Below are 25,160 nucleotides of genomic sequence, written 5' to 3' on the forward strand. Positions count from 1 at the left end.
ATGCTGCCCAGCATTCAGACCACTGAAAAACCCAGAGCAACTTCACAGCTCTTACTGACCTTATCTGTGCAGCACTTGGCAGATGATCGACATCAGCAAGGTAACTGGCCAGCCAGCTCATTGTGGTGCTCATGGCAGCACTGTCTGTTCTCTCCACCAGTGGTGACTCCATTGGCACAAAATTCTCCCGCTTGATCCTGTCAGGCGTAGCTTCAATAATGTGCTCCGCAAGTGTCATCATGTTCACCTGGGATGGGGGAGAGGAGAGCGAACTTTTGCTGCCTGGTAGCAGGAACCTTGTGCTTGTGTGTTACAGCCCAGCTTTAGACAGACTGCCCTATATTCCCCAAACTTGTGGTAGCTGGAGTCTATTGTTTGTCTCAGCATTGGAAGGAAATTCATTAACCAAAGCTCATTTGCTTTTCTGCCTCTTCTGACAAAGCACTGCAGGGTCTCGTATTCCCCAGACCTCTTTTTCATTGAGTGTATGGGGAGCCTAAGAGATCTAGTGAAAGGTTTATGTTTTGGACCTTTACTATATGCTACTGACAGCTGTCACTACTATCTTGTTTCCAAAGGAAAAATGATCTTGCCACTCTCTCGCCAAGATGTGCAGTAGAGCATGACAGGATGATAAAGGCACATCAAGAGAAGTTAAAACCCTTGGGACCACAGCTTTGTCAGGAACCCTTCTGAACCATATCCCCCCCGCCCACCAAGGTTCACAGCAATTTTTAATACAGGGAACAGAAAACGGTTCTTGTTTTGCAAAGATCCGTGTTACGCCAGCAAGATGAGAGTATTTCGAGATGCCAAGGCAGTGCATGTAGGCTGTGCTCCCATTACTCTTTTCACTCAGAAGACCAAACACAGTATCTTTCCCCCAGTGACTACTTCTCATCTGTCTGTCCTGCTTTTTTATTTCCTCTATTCCACACCTGGTGGGATTTTTCCTTCCCGAAACCCACTGTCTCTTCCCTTCTCTACTCTTATCTCGTCTTTTAAAGTGCAGCGGCTTGGCCTGCAACCACAGCACTGCCTCTCTCAGGTCACCTTGTCTTCGTAGGGACTGCTTCCCACTTCCCGAAGGACTGTGGGGCCACCTTAGTCTCATTTACTGATGTGACCAGGAGGTCTGCTTTTTTCCTTTTTCCTTGCAAAATTGCAAACAATTTTGTGCATTCTGTACACTGTTGAAGCGTACCCCAGTGCATGACCCTAAATGCTAACCATTAGCCCTTGAGTCAGGGTTGAAGGATACCCTTTGAAAGCAAAAGAAAGTACACATTGACTGTATGACCACCTCCTTTCACAAAGCACAATTCAGAGCCTCTAAAGGCCTCCACAGAAGTTTCTCACAGTTAGGCTCCTCTGTGCAGCCACCATGCTCTCTGAGACTGCTGATCTTGGTGCTATAGGCATGTTTACCTGCAAGTCATCCATGTGGTGTAAGCAGTCCTCATCCCCTGAATTGTCTCTATAGGACAAAAGCTCTGCATCCACCATCTCCCTGTCAGCCATCATCAGCACATTCATCTGCTCTCGCGGGCGTAGCCGATGGGCTACAGTGTCCTTCCCCAGCGCAGCCCCCTTCTGGCTCCCCGCCACCTGCACTGCTGACACACCAATATAAATGTCTTTTGGGTTCCATTTGATGCCTGCTTGGCTGCCAGAGCCCCGGTACCCAGTAACTTCTGGGACGTGCTGGGAGAGCTCCCGGCCATAGTCCCTTATCCCTTCACTGGGGCTGATTGTCTCAGTGGCGGATTGCTTGGAGCTGGAGTTCTGCTTCCTCATGCTTGGCTGTTCCAGGCTCAGTGCAGTGGAAAGCAGCTTCTCTTGCCGGGCTTGAAAATATTCAGGGCTCAGTTTATGTTTTTTGGGTGCAGGGTAATCTTTCGGAGTCTCACTACTGTAGTAACTGGAAGGTTCTGATCTTGGTCGTCTCAGTTCTGGAAAAAAACAGATCAATGGTCAAAACACAACATGCAACCCATGATCACTGTAGGAACTATACCAGCTTCTGCCGCAGAGCTGCAAGCGGAAGTTTGTGCCATGCTCACAATATGTACAAAGGGAGTAACTATCACCCAGGGAGGATACTACCTCAACCACTCTTAAGATAGACACGTCTTTCTAAAGCAGGCATTCACTCCTCTTCCCGATACTTATGCTAGTGCGTGGAGCACACGACAGAGAGCCCACAAGAAAAGAATTAAGCATGGCTATAGGTGGCATCTGCCGCCCAGGTGAGCTCCTTGCCCCCAGGTTTTCACATGTCAAATGTCAGCAAAGCAGTGCATGCCCTCAGGGTTATTTTACCTGTGTTTGTACTGGAAATCACAGTGACTCCCTTCTGAGGCTCCTGAGAGCTAATAAGCTCACTGTGCCACTGGGACACCCAGTTCTCTGTGTTGGAGTCTGTGCTCGAGGGGCACTGAATCCTGGGGTTTTGCCCAAGCTGAGTCTGCTCATCTCGCTGTAGCTGCTCCAAGCACTCTGCCAACTTCACGTGGCCCCGAGACCGGGCAATGGCCAGTGGCAGTCTCCCAAGGGAGTCAGGAATAGAGATGGCTCGGCGGTCCCACTTGTACAGCACAACAGCTGCATCCATGTGGCCCAGGGCGCATGCCCACATCTAAAAAAGAAAAGACAATTGACCCATTGGGTGACCTGCCTTCTCCTTCCTTTCTTGCTAACACAGTGGAGTCTGGTTCCCAGCTCACAAAAAAATGACTCTGATAAGCAAAGCCATAACATGCTTGAACCCCAGCAACTAGCTTTTATAAACGTCCTATCCCAAGAGAAGATTAGATGCGTGCTATTCTTTCCTGTGACAGAGAAACCGTCATCTGCCAAATGAAGCTGACAGTTTGACAGTTTCTTATTTAGTAATAGACTCTTTTTTTTTTTTTTTTTTTTTTTTTTTTTGACACTGGCATCACTCTACAGTCAGTCAAAGAGAACAACTTGAAAGAAGGCATGTAGAGCCCCTTCCCCATCACGATAGTGGAGACTAGATTTTGGGTAAAACTCAAACCAGAACCACCTGTCTGTCCCCTTTCCTCATGTTACTCAATGACAAGGTTTTTTCTGTGTGGTCTCTCTCAACAAAATGCCAGGAAGCTGATAGTGCTGTGTCTTACCATCTACACAGCAAGGACACACAAGAAACTTCTACTCTTCAGAGTGTGAAACACATTAGGAAAATAACACATCAGGAGGAACTCCAGAGGGTCCTCAGACTCTCTCAGAAGTTTCAGTCTCTGCTCTTACCAGAGGAGTGCAGGAGAAATGATCCACATTCAAAGGGTCAACTTCCAGCTCCAGATCAATGCTGTCTGCATGTTTGGTGCTGCAGAGGGAACAATAGAACAAATGATGCTCTGTAGCCATGTTAGGATCATTGCCTAAATGCACAGCTTTACCCAATGCACCATACCACAAAGAAGTGGCCACGCATCTGCCCATGACACACATATTTACTACAGATGGTGCCCCCACCAGAGACTTTAAGAGCATGATACATCCAGTGATTGGACTTGCTCTCTCAAGAGACAGGTCCTGTCAGATCAGGGGACAGGAACAAGTTCAGGGACTTGACTGTTTGTAAGGGACAACCAGAAATCTGGACCAAACAGAGCTTACATATGCTTCTGCCATGCCTGTATTGACACCCAAGAGTCCAACGGGCTGGGTCTTACCGCCATTTGATGAGGGTCTGGATCAGTGTAGCATAGCCCTGGGCAGCGGCTAGGTGGAGCAGTGTCATTCCTCGGAAAGTCTTTGAATGGATCAAGTGTTTGGACTTTGCCCAGCAAGCACGACTCATCATCTTCTCGCACACCACCACCACGCGGCTCTCAAAGCAGCTGCCCAGTGTCCCAGTCCCAGAAACGCACTGAAACACCACACACATCCCAGTTTAACCACTGAGGGGAGCTGCAACCTGCCCTGAGCAGGCAGCCTTCCGCTTCTAGAAGTACTGAGACAGTGGCAAATGCGAGTGAAAGCCAACTGCTGATAAAGACACCCACAAACCAGACTTGTTGTTTAGGAAAAACTATAATCCTTTCCAACCGCCCCCCCCCAAAAAAAAACCAAACTCTGGTAAGAAAGCATAAAGCTGCCGTGTCTGGACACAGCAGGGTTCGTACCTGCACCTGCGTTCCTCCGTTCCCGCTCCCATTGCTCCCGCCTCCTACTCCTTGTTTGTGCTGCTGGGAGCCTGTCATTTCAGCCATTCTCCTCTCCATCTGCTCAAGTCGCTCCAATATTGACATCCTGAACTGGTTATCTAGGTGGGAGAAAGCCAGAATAAGAATATTTCCATGGAAAGAAAGCTCAGGTTTTGGCAGCCTACTGCAGGAAGCCACAACCAACTATCCTGGAAGTCACACAGGAGATTTGCTCTGCTTGGCAACGCACAGGGACACTTGCCCTGCAGCATCCCTTTGACTGAAATTCCAGAGAACTTCCTTAGAGAAAACAGACAGAAAAAAGAAAAACGCAGGCAGAAGATGGATCCCTTCCCTTGCGATTCTAGCTGTATCCACACAATAAAGGACTGGGGTAATGCAACTTCTTTCAAAACGCAAGTAAACCCTAAGCAAATATAACCATTCAGACAGCATTTCACTAGGATCGTATCTGTCAAAATACTCTTAATATTAGAGTCAATCCCCCTACTTTACAAAAGTCCTGAATTCAGCTTGGCTTGCCTCCTCAAACCATGCAATAATGGTACCTGGAGGAAAAAGACTGCTCTGCTTCCTTCTGTGCTTAGAAAAAGGAGCCTTTAAAAAGGCACTTGTGCTCCTTCCCTGACAGGCTCCCTTTCTTGGAAAACAGCTTCAGCCAAGTGCCAGAAACGGTACTACCAGAAATCACAGAGTATGGGCACTGATAATCCAGTAACATCATTCTGAAAAGCAGTACAACTCTTGAGCTCTCTGCAGAAGTCTAAAGGCTATATTAGTTATTTTCTCCTCCTTGCATTGTAACCTAGCACTATGATACAGCTACTAATGCTTGAATAGTGGAGCAGAGAGATTTAGATAGGTTAATAGGACATTGCTAAACCTGATGCTGTAGAGATCAAGCCAAGCAATCATTTTGTGTTTAGGGCAGTCAGTGCAGCTCGAGTGGCTGCAAACACAGAGGACTCCTTCTGTCTTGTGACCCGTAAGGGAGAAGCTTCATGCAGCTCCTGTGAAGCTGGGCAGGATAATATTGTGGATAGGGAACACTTAATGAATCATGCTAACAGCATATATAATAAACTGTGGGGAAAAGACAACCCTCATCCTGTTTGGTTTTGTGCATCCATAGCGATGACGTGGTGATACAGAGCACTGATAACCCCCGAACAAAGCCCACTGACAGTAATAGGAATCTGTGCATCAAAATGAACGAGCTCTGATCAGATTTTAAAAGATAAAGTCTTCTCCAAGTGATCTGGTTACATGCAGAGTCCTCCCTGGAAGGTTGCAGGAGTACATGTATACTACACTCTGCAAGACACAACTCTTACTAGAGGGTATTAGAGATACATGGATCTCTCTGCTGTACTGCACTGAAGACCATATTGCAGACCATGGTAAGAGGCAGCTCAGGTCCACTGGCTAAAGACATCCCCCTCTCCCTAAGAGGCTGCCATGGTTCAACAGTAGACACGAGCTCCGCTCCCTTCTGGCCAGCTCCAATGGGTTGTAATGCAGCATCCCGCCCTGTAATGCAGCATTCCACTCTGGTTGCTCAAGAGCCAGGGACAAAGGAGTGCACCTAGCACCTCCCCTCTAACCTCATTTCAGAGGTTAGCTCACTACGGTCTTTTCTCGCCTAATCCTTATTATTAGTGCCTTATTAATAATTCAGTTGTCCTGTTAACTGCAAATCCTCTGGGAAAGCGACTGACAGTTACATGAGGAAATATTCGTAACGCACATGTGGTCTCAGGGCCCTGCCTCTGAACTGCGGTCAGCATACAGCAGCAACACAAGTCCTGTTTTCCCAGCAAGTCTTTGTTCTGGGAGTGCTGCAGTGTGCTGCAGTGCAGTCCGTGTCGCTGTCTCCTCCTTCCCCATTGCCAGGCGGAGCACGTACGCTGCAGAGACTGACAGAGACCTGGCACTGCTGAGCCATCCCCTCTCACTGCAGGCCCGTGCCAAACAGAGCTACTACAACTCAGCGACGAGGAAAAGGGGCCACGTTTGCCATGCAGGTTAACAGCTCCATTCTGCACATTTAATGCCACTCTCTCTGGTTGGGTGGCCAGCATTTGCATTTTATTAGAGCTAAGAGTAGCAACACACACTGGGTATCGTATCTGAGCCTTCAACCTCGCAGAGGCAAAAGTAGCATCTTTTCAAAAGAACAACTTTGGCTTGAACCGGTGTTAAGAGAACAAGCCCAGGGCTGCAACATACTGGGGATTTGCTCCTACCCATTTATCCGTCAAAAGAGAATAATTATTCTGTACAGCCAGAAACAGCAGGAGAAGATGATTCCAGTGAGATCCAGAAGCACACTATGCAGATTACTATTTTTTTCCCCCTTTTTTTTTGCAAGCTGGAACCATTGTGGAACAGAAATGGGGGGCCCCATGTTTGTGTCCATTTTCCAGGCTCTTCTCTCTAGGCTTTGTGATCTCTCAAAAGTGTGAAGCCTTCACCTTTCCTGACACTGAGCTAATGACACCAAGCACTTCCTGGCACTTTTTGTTGGAGGACCGAAGTTACTAAAGGGATGTCTGTCACCACCACTGTTCCCAGATGGGAACACTAAAAAAAAGAAAGAAAAGCAGGAAACTTTTCTTGGGAAACAGAATTTGAAACAGCATCTAGTGCTCCCACGTATTCCTATTCAGACACCTGACCAGTGCTGCCAGGAAGTATTTAGGGCAGGACTACCTGATTTTAGGTAGCAGAAGGTATCTGTTTGACTTAACAGGAGTCTGAAGGACAGACATTATAAACTCACCAGTGTCTCAAACATGTAACCTTCAGCATCTTGCCAAGACAACGGTGTTTTTCATAGATAGTTGTAAATCACTGCTGAGTCTACAGGCAGGTCAGAAATATGCCGCTATTAGTAAAATGGGAAGTGGAAACAAACATTCTTGAGCACCAGCACAGAGTGAAGGAAGCCTTTTCCATGTCTAGCAGAGACTGCTGGCATTTACCCAGCAGCAGGGCGCACCCTCGGATTAGAAAGCTCCAGGCAGCATTTAAGTTAGGTGGGGCGGGAGTGCATGGAAAGTATCTCTATGCTGCCCATTTTCCAGCTGATTAAACTTGTTACCTAAGCAGCTAGAATAAAGCCACAACTGATGGCAATTTCAAAACTATTTATGTATAGTGTTTCCGTAATAAATTCCACTGCATCAAGTACACCAAGGTGTCCCCTTCGAAAGTGATTGGTCACTTGAAGTGTGCGCACTGCACTAGTCTACAAAAAAAAAGAACATTAAAAAAAGGCGGGGTGGGGGGAGAGCACGCGAGAACGGGAAAGGGAAGACAGCAACTAGCTATGCTGCAAGAGTTGGTACATTCTTAACAAAACAAAACAAGGACACCTAGGCACGGAGGAACAGCCAAAGGGAAGGACACCTTCCCCTGAGGTTCCCTCTGGACTCAGCAATGAGACGAAAGGCTCCTCTTCTTCCACACGGAGGCCATGGATTAATGGCATTTGGACCACGGTCAGCACTCTTCAGATACTGCTAAAAAGCCAACGGATGCCTTGCCCGGGCTGCAGCGAGAACAACGCACGTCACTGTGTGGAAGATCCCTGGGTCATTCAACCCCCTAAACACCACAATTCCTTCCTTCCTTGCTTGGAGCAGGGCCAGGGAACCTGCTTGCTTTCAGTTATGCTCCCAAAAGTAAACCACATACAAATACCAATTTCTACACACTCTCCTCTCGGTGCACTCTTGCAGCATCTCTCAGGATCATTTTAAAAATCAACTGTCCACAGGTGGGTGAACTTCCAAACTATTTTACCATGCTGCACTAGTCCTACCCCGTTAAAATTAAGTTATAAGGAATAAAGATGAGCTTGTACCTTAAAAACTTAGATTTTGCAGGGGCCTAATTAAAAGGTAAGTCTTTAAGTGACCTCCCACGAATCAATATTCTGTAAGTCCCAAGTTTGCCAGTTTGTATCAAAACACTATCACTTCTGTATTCTCAGTAACAGGACTTGACCAGCTTCATCCCTAAGGACAACAGCATAATGCTGAAAATAAAAGTACAACCTATGCCACAGAAACTGGCATGAAAACATCTTCTTTCCTTTATCTAGTCCTGGGTTCAACAGGGTCAAAAACAAAGTCAGCTTTATATACCATGAGTCATACACGATACACATGGTGTATCTTTAAAACTGATATATGTGTATCCATGTTAGCGGCCTATATAGAAGGATGACTGCTACAGTTGTGTAAAACTTAGAGGAACTGGACAGAAAGAAAACCTCTCACGTTTTGGGAAGCAAAGGGTTGCTTTTTTTTGTGTGTGTGTTATGTACCAAGCATAACTGAGGTCTGAAACAAGATCCTCCAGCTCAACAATAAAGGTATTGGACAGCGCCACAACACATTCTTTAAGCAAAGTATCCTGCTTCATCACAAAAGAAACCCGTGTTTTCTGGTAAAGAAAATATGACAAAACCTGACCCAGTCCTGCTGACTCTCCAATGCATTTTCCTGTGAAAACCCTAATTGCCAAAAAAGCACTGTCAACAAAGCCAATAATTGCAATAATTAAGAGATGGGCTTCAAGAGCCATAGGGCTGAACGCTACAGGTATCACTCTGAGAAGTTCAAGACCCTTTATCCCTTATTATTTCTTGTTTTGCTAGTTACACTCTTTTCTGTCTTGCTCACTTCAGGGGTCTGCATAGAGCCACCTGCTTAGCAGGCGATGAAGTTACAGGAACACAGGTTCCACATTCTTGTCTTTTATATTCAGCAGAGGATCTCATAGAATCATAGAATCATTAAGGTTGGAAAAGACCTCTAAGATCATCGTGTCCAACCGTCAACCCACCACCACCATGCCCACTACACCATGTCCCTAAGGGCCTCATCTACACGTCTTTTAAATACCTCCAGGGATGGTGACTCCACCACTTCCCTGGGCAGCCTGTTCCAAGGCCTGATCACTCTTTCAGTAAAGAAATTTCTCCTAACGTTCAATCTAAACCTCCCTTGGTGCAACTTGAGGCCATTTCCTCCTGTCCTATCGCTAGTTACTTGGCAAGTATCTGCAAGTACTTGACAAGTATCTATCTCGCAGTGCACTGAAGACAAGTCAAGACACACTTGAAGACAAGTTGTCAAAATAAGCTTTTCTCCTGCTACATGATATGGGAAATCTAAACAGCTCCAGCCCAGCACAAGGAGATGTCTTGCACTGGAAGCACCCTAACTCTTTCTAAAGGCAGCAAAGATGCACATGGATACAAACATATCCACATATTTAAGGTTGTAGCCAAGGACTCTGCTTTTGATGATCAAATTTCAGATTTTTTTGTGAGCCAAAAAATTAGACTTGCAAATTTTTCCATTTCTTGAGTTTTTCCTTACATTGAAATCTGAAGAAACGTTACAATATTCCTTAAGAAACCACAAAGAAGATTTCTGAAGCTGTTCTTCAAGGCTGCCTCCACAAAGGTGATGAAAATGACTGCATTTCTGTATCTCCGAGACACCTCATAAATTCACAGAAAACATTCTGAATATTGTAACTTTTCTGGAAATTATTATTCTTCAAATTTAACAATAAAAATGTAAAATCAGAATTACTTCTCACCATTATTCCTTAGCATAAAAGGAAGAAGTGGTGGCTTTAGGGCCTCTTTTGTGAAAAGACCGAGCGCCGGCAAGGCAGGGCAGCCTGGTCTCACAGAGCTTTCATCTGATGGGAGCTCTGAAGCTTTCGGGATCTGACGGAGCTACACGCATCCACTCACCAGTGCTTCACTCCTCTCGCCCTGCACCTTCTGTGAAACTTGCCAAGCCCCAAGCGCACCCCTGGGTCATGTGTTAATTTAGGGATCTGTTCCACCACACACAAAGGCATTTTGCTTCTGTTGTCCTCAGCCCTTCACAGGGGAGTGAGAAGCTATCCCATGGATTCAAAACCAAGCTTAGGAAACACAGCAAAACTATTCATGGTGGTATTCATTTGCATGGTCTGGTCCTCCTGAGAAAACCAGTTGTTCCAGTGTCATGTTAGGGCTGGGCTGCTCCACAGCACGGGCAGCCTGACGGGAGCCTGACTGTCCCAGCGGGGAGGGACTGGAAAGAGCTGCTTGGTCAGATTTGGACCCGTACTAAGAAATTGGTTTGAATCTCATACTCATTCCCCTAAAACATGAACCATCATTTGAGTGCAGAACGAGCTTCTTTTTAATTTGTACTCAGAGGGAGCCTACTACTGATTACAGTAACGACAGCAAGTTATGCACAAAGCATTTCTAGAGATGCAAAACCATTCTGCGACAAGTCTTTTAAGGATGCATGGTTATTTAAATCAGTTAGCATTTTACGGAGCTATAGCGTGTACACTTGCACAGTTACACCCAGTACACAAGCTTTCACCTGAGACTAGAGAAGCACCTGCCTTGGGAAGCCTGCTAACAGCTTGTGACAGCTCCTGACTGCATGTGCTCTATATTAAAAGGGTAGCTAAAACACAGCACTTGCAAATGTTGTACAAGTTTTTTGCACTCAAGGAGGCAACAGGCTGCTACTAGAAACATTTGTGATTATACACTGAGTGGGATAGTTCCTGCAGAACTACCAAAGACACTCTATCCCCCCTATTCAGCTGTGTCGTCCCCCTAGCAGGGGACAAGACACTCGAGACTTTAATAAGATTAAAGGTGGAGTCCCCACCCTAAATGGTATAGAAAAACACAGACCAAATCTGGGGCAAATGACTGTGCTACAGAGCTTAGTTACAAGTGCAATGCTTCACCTGCCCCCCTGCGATAGCCCGCTCCTCTGCACAGCCCTCCTCATCTTCTAACCCGAAGACCTCTTCCAAAGACACTGTATTATTTCTCTTTTTGAGCTAAGTAAGCGGTGTTCCCGATGGGTGCGCACCGGCTCAAACCATTGCCTCCTGCTCACGCTTTATTACACAATGTAGTAAAGCCACATGTTAGCAGATATCGAGTCTCAGATCTTGCACTTTGTTTGTGTGGTACCTAAAACACCACTATGGTCCAGGTATGGAGCTAAGAGGACACCAACGTACAGCAGCGAGTGACAAGACCTCCTTTGCTTGGCAAGCCAAGTTTAAGAAATTAGCATAGACAGCTACTTTGCTAATCTCTGCACACTGCTTTACTGGACAAGTAAAGATCCGAAAGGATCTCCTCTTTCGTCCTGTTGCCAAGCGAGCTTCAACCAGCAAGAAACTGTTTGTACCACTCATGACATGGCAGTGCAGCCAGAACTATTACAGAGGAAATACTGCTTTGCACTGATGAAAAATAAATCAGCAGTTCTTAGCAGTGAGCAGTGTCTATACCACTTGCTCTTTTTTACACTCTCACCTGGAGGTCTGGGTTTTTTTGCCACGCTGCACAACCTAAGTGACAGACAGTATTTGACTGGAAGGACTAAAGGATGAGGGTGCATCATCTCCCGCACATTCCACTGGGGCAGTATCTGCCCAGGGTATAATTATTTCCCCACAGGCTTCTAACCACTGAACTAATGGTGCTGTGCGAGATCTGCACCTGCACGTGTTCCCAAGTACTGTGCTTAAATACTCAGGAGGTATTTAAGCCCACTCTGAGGGCACTGGCTTCTCAGCATATGCAGTTTCTTTAAGGGCATTCACAACATTCGCTGTATGAACACACGCAGACTGAATTTAACAAGTACGACAGCTGAGCACTGTAAAAAAAACATGCAGCGCAAAGACATTTTTCTGTTTTGCAGAGCAAGTCAGACACACCATATTCTCTCATCCAGTGCAGGCTGTAGGTGGGGATGGAAGCAGTCTAAGGACACATCACTTCTCTGGGTGCCACTGCTTTGTTCCTCTTTTACAAATCATCTGTCGCTTGCCTATAAAACCTTGCTCAAATCTTCTATACAGTAAAAAAACTGAACACCTTCCATGTCGCAGTACCAATTTGATCTGGTTTAGTACTTATTTCTGAGATGCATCATTGCAGGAACACATACTTCTGAAATGAAGCTGCGGTAGCATCCTCAATGCATCTTACATAAAGCTCTGTTTAGCAGTAAGCTATCACAGGTCAGGGTCTCTACCAGCAAATGAAAGCACTTAGAATTTTTGACTTAATATTCTAAAACAAATACATATCTGTGCTAGTGAGGCAAGCCACTTCCAGGCCTTTGGACTAGTGAGAAATGCCACAACTACCGAGGCACAAGACGAGGAAAACACTGTATTTACACTCTGAGCCTAAGTGACAACTGAAGAAAGTTCGTGCTTTCACCGAGGAAGTAAACACTACTGGGCATGGGCAGGAACAATGAAGTAATCCAGACCTCCACATACAGGCATTGTCATCAATTTTAAGCCATTAATCTACCTACCAGGGCAAGACTGCTTACCGGCAACACTTTTCCCATAGTTTTTCCAATGCTGTAGGACTTTAGCTATTACTCCCATGCCATCTGGGACTACTCTGTTCCTCTTTACGTTCCCCAGCAGCCAGTGCTCCCTCAAAAGATGGTACTTCCCCCTACTTTTCTTTATCATACCATTACTAGAGAAGAGGAGAAGGGGGGTGGCTCAGGCTGACTTCTTCCCCAAGTGGCAGTCTCTATACCAACAGCAATAAAGCATTTGCTGTCTTTTTTTTTTCAGGCTTCTCTTCCCCAGAGCTTAAGGACAGCGAGATTTTCACACTATCCAGGAACAGCTACTTCAGCAAATGAGGGAAGGTTTTAGAGATGCCATGTGGACTTGATGTATTTTAGAGCAGGACAGACTGCTAAAGATGTCGCTTCTTGTGCTACTTAGTAATTTGTATAAAAGCAGTTGGCTGCCTAAGATCACTCTCTGCATCTCAGGTCAGAAATTGGCTGTGCTTTCCCATAGGTGCCAACACTATGAAAGATGTTGTGCTTTTGGATGCATGCAAAGAGCAACAGAGCAACAACCTAAGAGGACATGCGGCACTGCTGCTCACCTGCGCAGTGCTACCCACTGCTCACGGAGACTCCCTCCTCCAAGGGCTACATCCTAAAGGAGCTATTAACAGGGAAAAAGCGCGTCACGGGGCACTATGCAGTATCTGTGCTATGGTACTGTAAGTACGGTAAAAATTCTGACCCAAGTTTTCTCTCATAAAAATTGCAAACTCAAGAAACAAAATATTCACCCAGAAATCACCAGACTGATGAGCAGAATGATAGGAAATGGCCTCTATTTGCTGCAAAATTAGATAAACAGGAACCGCTGCAAGCTACAAAACTGTGAAATACTAGAATAAGTCAGCAAAACAGACCGAGGTCTTCACTGGAAGCTTTCAAAAAGTCATCCATCCATCACGTTTACCCCATCTCTAAACTGGGAGTGGCCTACACAGTCCTCTGAATTCCCCTTCCTAGTCATACTCTTTTTGATGAAGTGCCCTGCAAAACAAGTTTTGCAATCACCTGGCACGGACCATGTGCTTCAAGCATCCCAAAAGTCCCCAGGGAAGGTCTGGGCTACTGACCTCATCCTACACTGTACCAACTCAGAATACGAGATTGTGATCTAGAGGTGTAAGGGTGCTCGCCGTCCTTCTGCATGCGTGAAGCTACAACAAAAGTCCTGTCACGACTCTGAGCCTGCATCGTAACATCACCTTGGAAGGGCTGGGGACCAACAAGGGAGGGCGAATAGATGGAAACCCCGCCGCGTCCCACAGCTGGGGGCACAGGGAGAAGAAGGGGAGGAACAGCGAGCTTAAAAAGGCATGCGTTCACATTTTAAGTACAGGAGAGTGATGGACAACACAGAAGCATGCAGATTTAAACCCAAACAAATACTGCACAACACATCATCCTGTAATACTTACTGGAAGCAGTACTTTGTCACATCTGCACATCCACCTGCAAAAGGTGGGGGTCCCGGACCCCTGTGTAGTACCTCTACCTGCTTCCAGTTAAATAAAGTGACATCTGGCACCAGCGGACTGACCTGGGAGCCTACGAAGGCATCAGTGGAGGCTCCAGCCACCATCTGGTGCAGACCCTGCAGCAGGGGCGGACAGAGCAGGCTCCCCTACAGAAGTGGCTGTCGTCTTTCGCATTCCCACAGCCAGCTGGAGCTCCTCCGTCTCACCGCAGCGCTGGCGGGAGCCTCAGCTGTGCCCTCTCCGCACCTCTGCGACCGAGGTGCAGGGGCTAGCGCTCGCGGGCATATTTCGGAAGCGGGAGAGTCCTGCCGTCCGCAGCGGAAGACGACGCCGAGCGATGTTCAGCGGCCGGCGGCATGGCGCTGCACACAACTACCCGAATGCTGGAGCCGAGGGGCAGCGCCCCGGGACCCGCGGGCTCCGGTCGGCAGCTGGCTCTGGGGCCGCCGGGTGGCACGGCCCAGCATTCGGGAGGGAGACGTGCGAGTCGTTCCGCAAGGAGATGGGCCACACCTCTTGCCGCCACGGGCGAGCGGCTGCCGTACCTCGCCCGCGCCGGGGCGAACGCCGCCTCAGGGCGCCGGGCGGCTCGCGGACGGACCCGCAGCTGCCGCCCGCCCCACCGGCACGCCGTGCGCGGGAGCCCGTAGACAAGCCGGCGCGAGCGGACGGCCACCAAAGGCAGCGGTGTCCCGGGCGGCGGGCTAGGCGAGGCACCGGCGGGGCGCTGGCCCCAGTTACCCCGAGCGCGCCCAAGGGCCCATCGCCGCGCCCGACACCCTCTCGCACCCGGAGGCACCGGTACCCGCCGCAGGGCGCCCGGGCAGCGGCACTTCGCCGGGATCGGGGCGCCTGGAGCGGAGAGGGGCTGCCCCGAGCCCCCGCCGCCAGGCGCTTCGGCTCAGGCTGCCTCGGCGGGGAGCGGGGGCGCTGGGTCCCGCCGCCGCCCTCAGCCCACGCCGGGGCCTCCCGGCGCCGCCATAGCGGGACACCAGCCCCGTCCGACGGGTTCCCCGCGCCGCGCTCAGCGGCGGCCTGGCGCGGCTGCGGGCGGCAGGAGGCGGCTGCGGCCGCCGCCTTCCATTGTCTGTGTCGGCGCGGCCGGGCGGGCGGCCCTGCCCCGCTCCCGCCGCCCCGCTGCCGGCGGCCGCCGGGCCCCGCCCCGCCCGCCCCGGGCGGTGACGTCACCGGCCCCCATTGGCGGCCGCCGCCGTGTTTACAGCGCGCGCTGCGGCGGCGTCGCCCGCGGGCCGCGGGCTCGGCGGGCCCCGGCCTTTCGGCCCCGGGCTGCCGGCAGGCCCCCCGCTGCAGCCTGCAAGCGGGCGGCGAGCGAGCGCGCGCAGGCCCAGCTTCCTCGCGGCTCCCCGGCCACCTCCTCCGCCGCTCCCGGCCGGGAAGGCGAAGGCAGCGGCCTGCTGAGCGACTGCGGAACACCGTGGCGTGCTCAGCGAGCGAGAGCGGGTCAGCGCCGGGACGTCAAATATCTGCCTCACCTTCAAGCAACCAGGCTCTTGCATGCAGTTCTCCTCATCTCGCTACACAGAAAATAATTACACTTCTACTAATTGCCCTAATAAGGCAAATTTGCAGAGCGTTAAAACCCGACATAAAATTCCAGAGAATGTCTGTGCAGTTACTTGATCCGAAAAGGGACGGCAGACTCCAGTGAGTCTGTACTGGAGCAGTAGAGCATGTTTAGTCATCAGCCTGAGAATAAACACAGACTTTCCAGAGGAATCGGATGTCTGACCATGAAGTCAGGCTGGCTCAAAAGACAACATCCAGAACAGAAAATGAAATACTCCTCGCCTCAATTCAATCACATATAGCCAAAATGGAAAAGGATAGTCTGGGAAATGCAGTCAAAGCAATAGAAGACAAGCTTTCTGAAATAACTGCAACAGAGCAGCCTGCCCTTAACGATCATGTGTGAAAAGAAAAAAACAAACAAATCTTAGCAGGAATACAAACAAAACAGACAAAGCTCCACACTGACTAGGAGTCAGTAAAGAAGAGAGGAGGATGAATAGAAACATTTGAAGTTTACAGTGTAGTTCCTAGTAAGGAACAAGGTATCCACGTCCCATACCAAAACTCACACATCCCTGCATGCTGCACCCGCAGCCCCGATAACACAGTACAAAACATTCATCCCTCTTCCTAAAGAGAATCCAAATATATCATCTTTTATGGTAAAATCCAAGACGTAAAGTTAACACTCAGTCACCTCTACCCAGAGGGAGAGGCGAGTGATACACCATGCTACTGTTTATGGACACGGGCTTTTTTCTACCGAAAGTCTCCTATGGCTGCGAAACAACATTTCTAAGGACCTCACTGATACTGAACACGTCTCTCCTACAACACTGTGTTGTCTGCATCTCATCAAATCTGCACGCTAGAAAGGGCATCTGGTTCCAGTGAACAGACATCCTCCGTGGATTTTCGTGATGAACATCTACCATCTTGCACGCTTACCACCGCATTACAGAAATCACATACCTGTCAAACTGTGAAATGCCACAGGTAGCACGCAGACTCTGTACTGTCACAGATAACTTGAATGCATGTGATCCCACCCACCTCCTGCGTGCCGAAATGAGAGTTTGGGTGCCACAGGTATGGCTGCATCATGCTAAAACGAGTGAGCCACCAAACCTCCCAGTCTTTTTTTATGTTTTCCAGCTGGGAAAGATAGCCAAATCTTAAACTGAGAATCCAACAGTAGCTGAAAGGCTGCCTATTATGCTCTCTTGCGTCAGTACCATTTACATTCAGCACCAGTCACACCCTTGTCCATCCCATACACATTTGGCTCACCAGTTCACACGTTTCCTGCTCATATTTTTAAGTTCTGTTTGGGCTCCCTGTGGCAGCACTCACTCCTCCCCAACCTCTTTCCTGCAGATGCATAAGCATAATGCCAAGAAGCACTCATAGCAGTCTCCCTGGAATTTCTGATCATGTCCCATGCCAAGGAAACGTCATCTGTACAGACGCTTTTTGAAAGCAGCTGGTGTCCACTGTCCATTTGTAAAAAATCTACCTAATAGAATCCAACCTTAATGATTCTATGATTCTAACTCATCTGTGGGGTAAAATAAGGAAAACTCAGAATAAAACAAGGGTGGCTGTGTATAGTTCAGAAAAGGATGCACTATCCTTTATAGCACAGCATAGACACTGAAAAAGGAAGAAGCCCTTCAGAGGATGGCCACTCAACGTGCTGCCCCTTAAAACTCCTCTGCACATTCCTTCACTTGGCTTGATACAGTCCTATAAACAGGAGGCATGGAGGGACATGGTCTCACAATGCTTTCCAGTTGTTTGCAGTACTGCTCCCTGATCCCAATGGCCAATACTTGCTCCATGCTCAAAAAGGTGGGATTTTATCCTTGCCCCAAGCTCACTACTTCCACGAGTAGCAATTACTATAAACCGGGAAATTATTTAATGAAATGTTTTTCTCTGGGAACCACAATTCCCATTGTTTCACTCAAAATGCCCTCCTGTTCATTGTATCTCTCCCAGACCCCGAGCCCTACGGGCACTGGTTAAATTTCCCTGAGTAATTATAACAATTACCTGCCTTTAAAAAAAACTTACAGCAACTTTTGGTTTAAGTGTTCATAAGAAGGGAGCGCAACATGTTGTACCACTGCTGCTCTCTGCTAGTGCAGTAGCCAGGTGGAAGCAAATTCCGCTGTGATGCTGCACAGGCACATGCGTGGATCTCATGGCATTCCTCTGTGACAGAAGGTACAGCAATGTACCCCAGTGAGCATCATCTCTGCTCTGAGCCTGCAACGAGAGCTGCTCAGCATGCAAAAAAGTTTGTGTTCACTTTTTCCTGCTAGTCACGTGGAACTCTGGTTTTGCATGCTTGGTTTCAGGTACTTCTTTGCTAACCCATCTTTGTTGAAATCTGGAAACTTCTACAGAGGTGTGATTCCAAGTGTGCCTACTATCTTAGCATTAACTGGGAGCCATCCATACCTAAGAGTGGCAATTTTATGTACATCTATTTTATTTATTGGCTTTGTTTACACCATATCCTTCATGATTGAGCCACTACTGTCTGCCCTTTTACATCTGTAGCACAGCCTATTACTGCAAAGGCATACAACAACTACACAATTCTCAAGAGGAGCTTGCAGAGAAATTGAAGCCACTACGCCGTGAGCTGGGCATGGTCAGGCAGCCAAAGGCTTGCTTCCCTAAGAAAGAAACAGAGGCTAAAGGTTTTCAGGTATCTGCAGAACTGAACAAAGAAGGCAGATTAATTTTTGTCTTAATGTAACTGAAAATACACAGTTCACATACAGGATGTCTTTGTTTTTACTTTAAAGAGATTTGTGGAAGATGATTGTTTATCTAAACTTACGTAAGATGGAAATTGCTTATCCTTTTACTATGCTGTTCCTGGGGTATGGTTGACTGTTAACCCTGCCTCTCTTGCAGTGGTCATACTAGCTGGAATCATTAACTGTGTTTTAACAGCGTAGTGCAAAGGAACTCGAAGTGTTCCATTAAGTTAATTAAGAAGAATTCTAAAATTCTAGTCAATATTTTGGGACTACAAATATTCCTTGAAATCCTTCCCTCAAGACTACATAACAGGCAGTAGGGCAAGGATTTGAAGCAGGGCATTTAAAGTAAACAGAGAAGACAGGGATTTGGTTATTTATTCTATTGATAGAATCAACTCACATTAGCTTATACCTTAGCTAGCTAAGCTAACATTTGTTCTCTAAGAATAAATGGGAAGATGTTGCTGGTCCTTTAAATAAGAGTGTAATTTGCTCCCTTTGGAGCACTATGCATCAAGGCAGAGGCTTCTGGTAAGTCGTGGTTAGTATAATTATTCAGTCTTTTTCCCTGAAGGGCCTCTGCAATGCAGCGGTCCTTTTACTTCCCCCCCCCCCCGTTAGCAATGCCCTAGTTCGTTCACTGCTGCAGTCCCCCTCCCTTCCACCACCACCACATCATAACAATCTCTAATTGAGAGCTCACCCACTAACTAGGAGCTCCCAGACAAACTGCAGGAACACCAGAGACAGCACTCACAGCCACCTTCTGCAGCTCCTCCGAATTCACCAGTGCTGAGGGAATTGTCAAACAAGGGTTTTAAAACCTATCCACTTTGCATGCCACACTGGAGAGATTGCTAACAGCTGGATATCAATCTCCATCACATAAGTATTGGCTATACTTCACATGCAACGTGCAGCCTCAGTAGCAGATGAAATGCACCTGCAGACTCTTCCAATACGCAAAAGTCAATCAAACTCTATTTTGATGCTGAACATAAGACTATGTGCACTTTCTCTTTAAGAGCTATTTCCATTTGTGCTTGCAAGTATGCCTCTACGGCCAAGTCACAAACCTCTCTTTATTCCTGCAATAACCACAGTGATCCATCTCTGTTCCGCTCGTGTCTACAAATATTGGAAGCAGTGCCACCCCGACTCCCTTGAAATGTCCCTCTCGTATGTGGCATGAGAAGCACAGCAGCTACAGGTCAGAAAGCAGAGACAAACTAAACGTTTGTGTTCTGTGATGTTACAGGGAGGGGGAGAGCCAGGAAAGGATGCATCAGTCCGCTGCTAATATTAATGGATAACCTTGAACAGCTGAAGATACAGATACTGTGCCACTGAAATCATGCCTGATGCTACTTTCAAGGAAATTCTATTTTCTTATTATTTCCCCCCCCGCCTCAAAAAGCATCAGCTCAGACTCTGCACACGTACATACGCCGCTCTGCCAGAATCCAGCTAGAAATGGCTCCTCTCACCTGGCCCTGACACTCATGTTTTACAGATGAACTGCGATGCCCTAATCAGGAGTGTCAGGGTGCTCCGATTTGACCCACATGACTAGTCCCTAGGCTCACAGCTGCTAATGGTATGGAGAAAGCTTGAATGCTTTAATGAAGAAAGGTTTTCCTGTCAGGCCTTCCCAGACAGAACGAGGGAGCCCACCAAAACCTTTCAAACACCACCTGCCTACACTGACATGTAGCTGGCCTGAATTAAGCTCGAAACTGTTCAATATTTCTCCAGTTAAACAGTTCTAAGTATCTGCCATGTCCATCAAAGCTATAAAATAATAACACAGTAACAACACATGCAACACAGTAACACATGCTTAAATCTTTGTAATGATAGCAATATTTTAAAGACATTAAACTGGTATCAAAAGTAATATCCATGGCAGATTTCCCAAAGCATGTATTGTATTGCTGTTACCATGTTTGCAGCTGGCAGACAAACTAGGGTGAGGTTAATTGGCTGAGGAACAAACTGCATCAGTATTATTAGCTCATTATTTCTCTTGCCTTCAGTATGGCCCTGTGCAAACAACTACTCCTGTAACTTCTTTTGGGTAACGCTTTGTAACATTAATATTAGTTTCTCAGCTATGAAATCTCTGAATACTAAGGATCTGACCTTACCATATTTGTCTCCTGTATTTAGCAGAGAAAATAGACACTTAGCAAATGGGTCACCAAGCAGGAGATTGGGTCTTTGCTAAGATTGCGCAAAATGCAGTGCCCCAGCAGCTGACTCTGATGAAGAAAAATGAAAGCAGTATTACCTTTCCCAGCATGTCATACAAACCAGCTCTTTCCCTGCATCTCCTTGGTCTGAGTTGGAAGCTGCATCTCTCTAGCAATTGCACTCAGGAAGGGAAATTAACTTTCCAGGCTCCTAAGTTCCCCTGCTATCCTTCTCACGTTGCTCCTTTATAAAATGCATTTTGAGGGCATAGGGTCACTAGGTAAACCTGACCCTAAAACTTGTTTGCACAGAGTTGCCATACAAATCCAGAGCCTGTGTTCCCATCCCTTGGTGTGAAACAGGCACCAGAGATCTGTTCTGATCAATCATGGATTCTTCTGCCAACTGCTTGGCTAAGAGCTAACGCTATTAGGGTGTCCATCTCATCCCTGTGAGGTACAAGGGATGCTCTTAGGAGTCTAAAAAGGCTGATTGTGGCTGTTAAATGCCAGAGCATGCCTGGCTTGCCATTAGCACAGACTGCTCTGGCACTGAGACTCTCAAGTGTTTGACAGAATCTGTATCTGCCCCATTCGGTAACTCCTAGGTAACGAGGTGGGATGTGGACATCATAGCAGTGGCTGACTAAAGTCCCTTCATTCCTTAAATTGCCTCACCATCTTCCCACTTTCTGCTTATGTAACTACACATTTTTCTAGACAAGCTCAAGTTTCAGAGTTCTCAGGGAAGACAACTGCAGGGTAAATGCTCCTCTCCTGCTAGGGACTGGGTAGTCCCTGTTTTGAGGAAACAATCAGCTTTCTATTAGAATCATAGAATCATTAAGGTTGGAAAAGACCTCTAAGATCATCGAGTCCAACCATCAACCCAACACCACCATGCCCACTAAACCATGTCCCTAAGTGCCTCATCTACACGTCTTTTAAATACCTCCAGGGATGGTGACTCAACCACTTCCCTGGGCAGCCTGTTCCAAGGCTTGACCACTCTTTCAGTAAAGAAATTTTTCCTAATGTCCAATCTAAACCTCCCTTGGTGCAACATGAGGCCATTTCGTCTCGTCCTATCGCTGTTACTTGGGAGAAGAGACCGACCCCCACCTCACTACAACCTCCTTTCAGGTAGTTGTAAAGCGCAATGAGGTCTCCCCTCAGCCTCCTCTTCTCCAGGCTAAACAAACCCAGTTCCTTCAGCCGCTCCCCATCAGACTTGTGCTCCAGGCCCTTCACCAGCTTCGTTGCCCTTCTCTGGACACGCTCCAGCACCTCAATGTCCTTCTTGTAGTGAGGGGCCCAAAACTGAACACAGGATTTGAGGTGCGGCCTCACCAGTGCCCAGTACAGGGGCACGATCACCTCCCTGCTCCTGCTGGCCACACCAGTTCTGATACAGGCCAGGATGCCGTTGGCCTTCTTGGCCACCTGGGCACACTGCCGGCTCATGTTCAGCTGTTGACCAGCACCTCCAGGTCCTTTTCCTCTGGGCAGCTTTCCAGCCACTCTTCCCCAGGCCTGTAGCGTTGCATGGAGTTGTTGTGACCGAAGTGCAGGACCCAGCACTTGGCCTTGTGGAACCTCATACATTGGCCTCAGCCCATCGATCCAGCCTGTCCAGGTCCCTCTGCAGAGCCTTCCTACCCTCCAGCAGATCAACACTCCCGCCCAACTTGGTGTCATCTGCAAACTTACTGAGGGAGCACTCGATCCCCTCATCCAGATCATTGATAAAGATATTGAACAAGACTGACCCCAAAACTGAGCCCTGGGGAACACTGGTCGTGACCGGCCGCCAACTGCATTTAACTCCATTCACCACAACTCTCTGGGCTCGGCCGTCCAGACAGTTTTTTACCCAGCGAAGAGTGTACCTGTCTAAGCCATGAGCCGCCAGCTTCTCTAGGGGAATGCTGTGGGAGACAGTGTCAAAGGCTTTACTGAAGTCCAGGTAGACCACATCCACAGCCTTTCCCTCATCTACTAGGTGGGTCACCTGCTCGTAGAAGGAGATCAGGTTGGTCAAGCAGGACCTGCCTTCCACGAACCCGTGCTGGCTGGGCCTGATCCCCTGGTTGTCCCGCACGTGGCTCGTGAGCGCCCTCAAAACGAACCGCTCCATAATCTTCCCCTGCCCTGAGGTCAGGCTGATCGGCCTGTAGTTCCCCAGATCCTCCTTCCGGCCCTTCTTGTAGATGGGTGTCACATTGGCCAGTTGTCCAGGACCTCCCTTGTTAACCAGGACTGCTGATAAATGATGGAGAGTCATTGGAAGGCAAGCTCTTCTGCCAGCTCCCTCAGTACCTTTGGGTGGATCCTATCCAGTCCCATAGACTTGTGAGGGTCCAGGTGGCGTAGCAGGTCGTTAACTGCTTCCTCTTGGATTATGGGGGGTTTATCCTGCTCTCCATCCCTATCATCCTGCTCAGGGGCTGAGTACCCTGAGGATAACTGGTCTGACTATTAAAGACTGAGGCAAAGAAGGCATTAAGTACCTCAGCCTTATCCTCGTCCTCGGTGGCAATGTTCCTCCCCACATCCAATGAAGGATGGAGATTCTCCTTGGCTCTCTTTTTGTCATTAATATATTTGTAAAAACATTTTTTGTTGTCTCTTACAACAGTGGCCAGATTGCGTTCTAGCTGGGCTTTTGCCTTTCTAATTTCCTCTCTGCAAAAAGAAAACACTTTGTCTCCTTCCCATCAAATGCAGCCGCATTTTGTTCACATCAAAAGAATTAATAAGAAATTTCAGCAAGAGGTCTTCGATTAATTGTGCAACAGACCTTCCCCACAGCACAAACTTGCTCCTCTACATCCCTCCCCCATGCCAGGAGCTCCTCCTTTCATTCACAGTCCTACCATTTGATGAGCTTTATTAAAGAATATTGCATGCTTCTTACCATCCAAGGACAGCCAGTCATGCTGGGAAGAAGGCAGGGTTGGCAAAGCTCTGGCTTTATATTCAAACACCACAGAATTGGAGATGATCTGATTGTTGAAGGCAACTTGCAAAGTCACGAGCCCAGTGTCATGAGCTAAAAGGAAAGAGCATGTGGTTAAGACAGAGACCTCCCCACAGAAATGCCCTACTAGGTATTATTGTATTGATCTCCCGATGTGCTAAACGGCAGGCAGAGAGCAGATGCAATGAGAGAATATTTTTGTGACTAGACAACTGAAAAGTCCGAAATGCCAATCTATATTTTCAAACATGAAGGTTTGTAAGCTTAAGAGTCATCTAATGGATTGTTTTGGCAGGAGGCAGAATCACATGTGTTCCTAAAGATTAACCAGCCCCACTGCATTTCCCGTGGGAAGCTGGGGCCTAACAATGAAACTAAGTTATTCTGCATACACTTCAAGTCATATACTGAGGGACAGTACTACTGAAAATCTCTGCAGGGAGGTTGCAGGTGTTCTCATCCTGTAAGTACCAAGGACAAAGTGCAGAATATAGGTAAATTAAGAGTTAGCAGAGCAGTGAGTGCACCTCTGAATAACAGTTGCTCTTTAATCTGCTATTTCAAAACTAAACAAATATTTAGAATTATTTTAAATTATTTCAAATGATTATTTTAAAGCTAATTCAGAGCTTCTACATAATATTTATTGCAATCTGTTGTGATGTATCAAGATCCTAAATTGCTGTTCTCACACTAAATAGGTCAAAGAAAAAGGAAAAGCTTCTCGATGTTTATGCATTACCTTTCATAATGGGTCCATGAGTTTAGTCAAGACATATACATGACACAAAGGCTAAGAACTTGCTCTGAAACCACCAGCTTTAGGAGACAGGTGTTCCTTACCTGGGCAGTAGCAGCGCAGTACTCCTGGCTGAATTAAAGATGCAGGCACTGAGATCTGATCAAACAGACAGCTGTAATTATTGCTGGCTTCCTGCCATGGACCAGTAATTAGGACTTTTACTCCTCCCTGTGAGGAAGAGGGGAAAAAAAAGCATTACAGAAGAAGCCATCCCCAGAGAGGACCATGCACTGAAATGGCTGAATGGCAAACAGCATCATGAGGGCCAACAGAAGTGCCAAGCTAACACAGATCCTTGGCACCAGTCAACATCAATGCCCCAGTCTCCCACCACTGTGGGAGAAACGCAAATAGTATCTTATAGTACAGCACCTTTGCTTCTCTTCACTCGCTCTCTTCCCCGCTCCTGCCCATACACTCAAGTCCCATGCTTTGCCAGCATGACCCCCGCTGCAGACTGCCCGCCTTTCTTTTGGTCACTTGCCAGCTCCAAGACCAGTAATGGCAAACCTTATCCATGCTGCAAGCCAGATATCCCTCTAGGCAGCTCCTGGTAACTTCTGGGTGCGCCATCCCCACCTCGTGCCCACCATCGCCTCCTCGCTGCTGCCTGTGCAGGCTCAGGCTTGTCTCCTTGCCATTGAAAAGTGCCACAAGTCAATCACAGCAAGGGTCCTGCACGTTTGCCATCACCGCCCCGACCCTGCCGACACGGATGGACGACTGTGTATAGAACACAAAAGGCGACACGT

The 25,160-nt window shown here is 47.7% G+C and overlaps 1 protein-coding gene across 1 annotated transcript in view; it reads right to left on the reverse strand.

Annotated features, from left to right (window-relative positions):
• Positions 1-25,160, reverse strand: part of CAMTA1 (calmodulin binding transcription activator 1) — a 327,820-nt gene that overhangs the window by 24,125 nt on the left and 278,535 nt on the right. The window contains exons 10-17 of the mRNA XM_075172134.1: positions 24,450-24,576; positions 23,544-23,678; positions 4,158-4,297; positions 3,705-3,901; positions 3,277-3,355; positions 2,323-2,638; positions 1,429-1,952; positions 60-247 (exon numbers count right to left, since the gene is read on the reverse strand). Coding sequence (XP_075028235.1) covers positions 60-247; positions 1,429-1,952; positions 2,323-2,638; positions 3,277-3,355; positions 3,705-3,901; positions 4,158-4,297; positions 23,544-23,678; positions 24,450-24,576 — 1,706 coding nt within the window. The remainder of the gene's footprint in view (positions 1-59; positions 248-1,428; positions 1,953-2,322; positions 2,639-3,276; positions 3,356-3,704; positions 3,902-4,157; positions 4,298-23,543; positions 23,679-24,449; positions 24,577-25,160) is intronic.

The sequence above is a fragment of the Calonectris borealis genome, chromosome 23 (genome assembly GCF_964195595.1).
Source record: "Calonectris borealis chromosome 23, bCalBor7.hap1.2, whole genome shotgun sequence".
Lineage (NCBI taxonomy): Eukaryota > Metazoa > Chordata > Aves > Procellariiformes > Procellariidae > Calonectris > Calonectris borealis.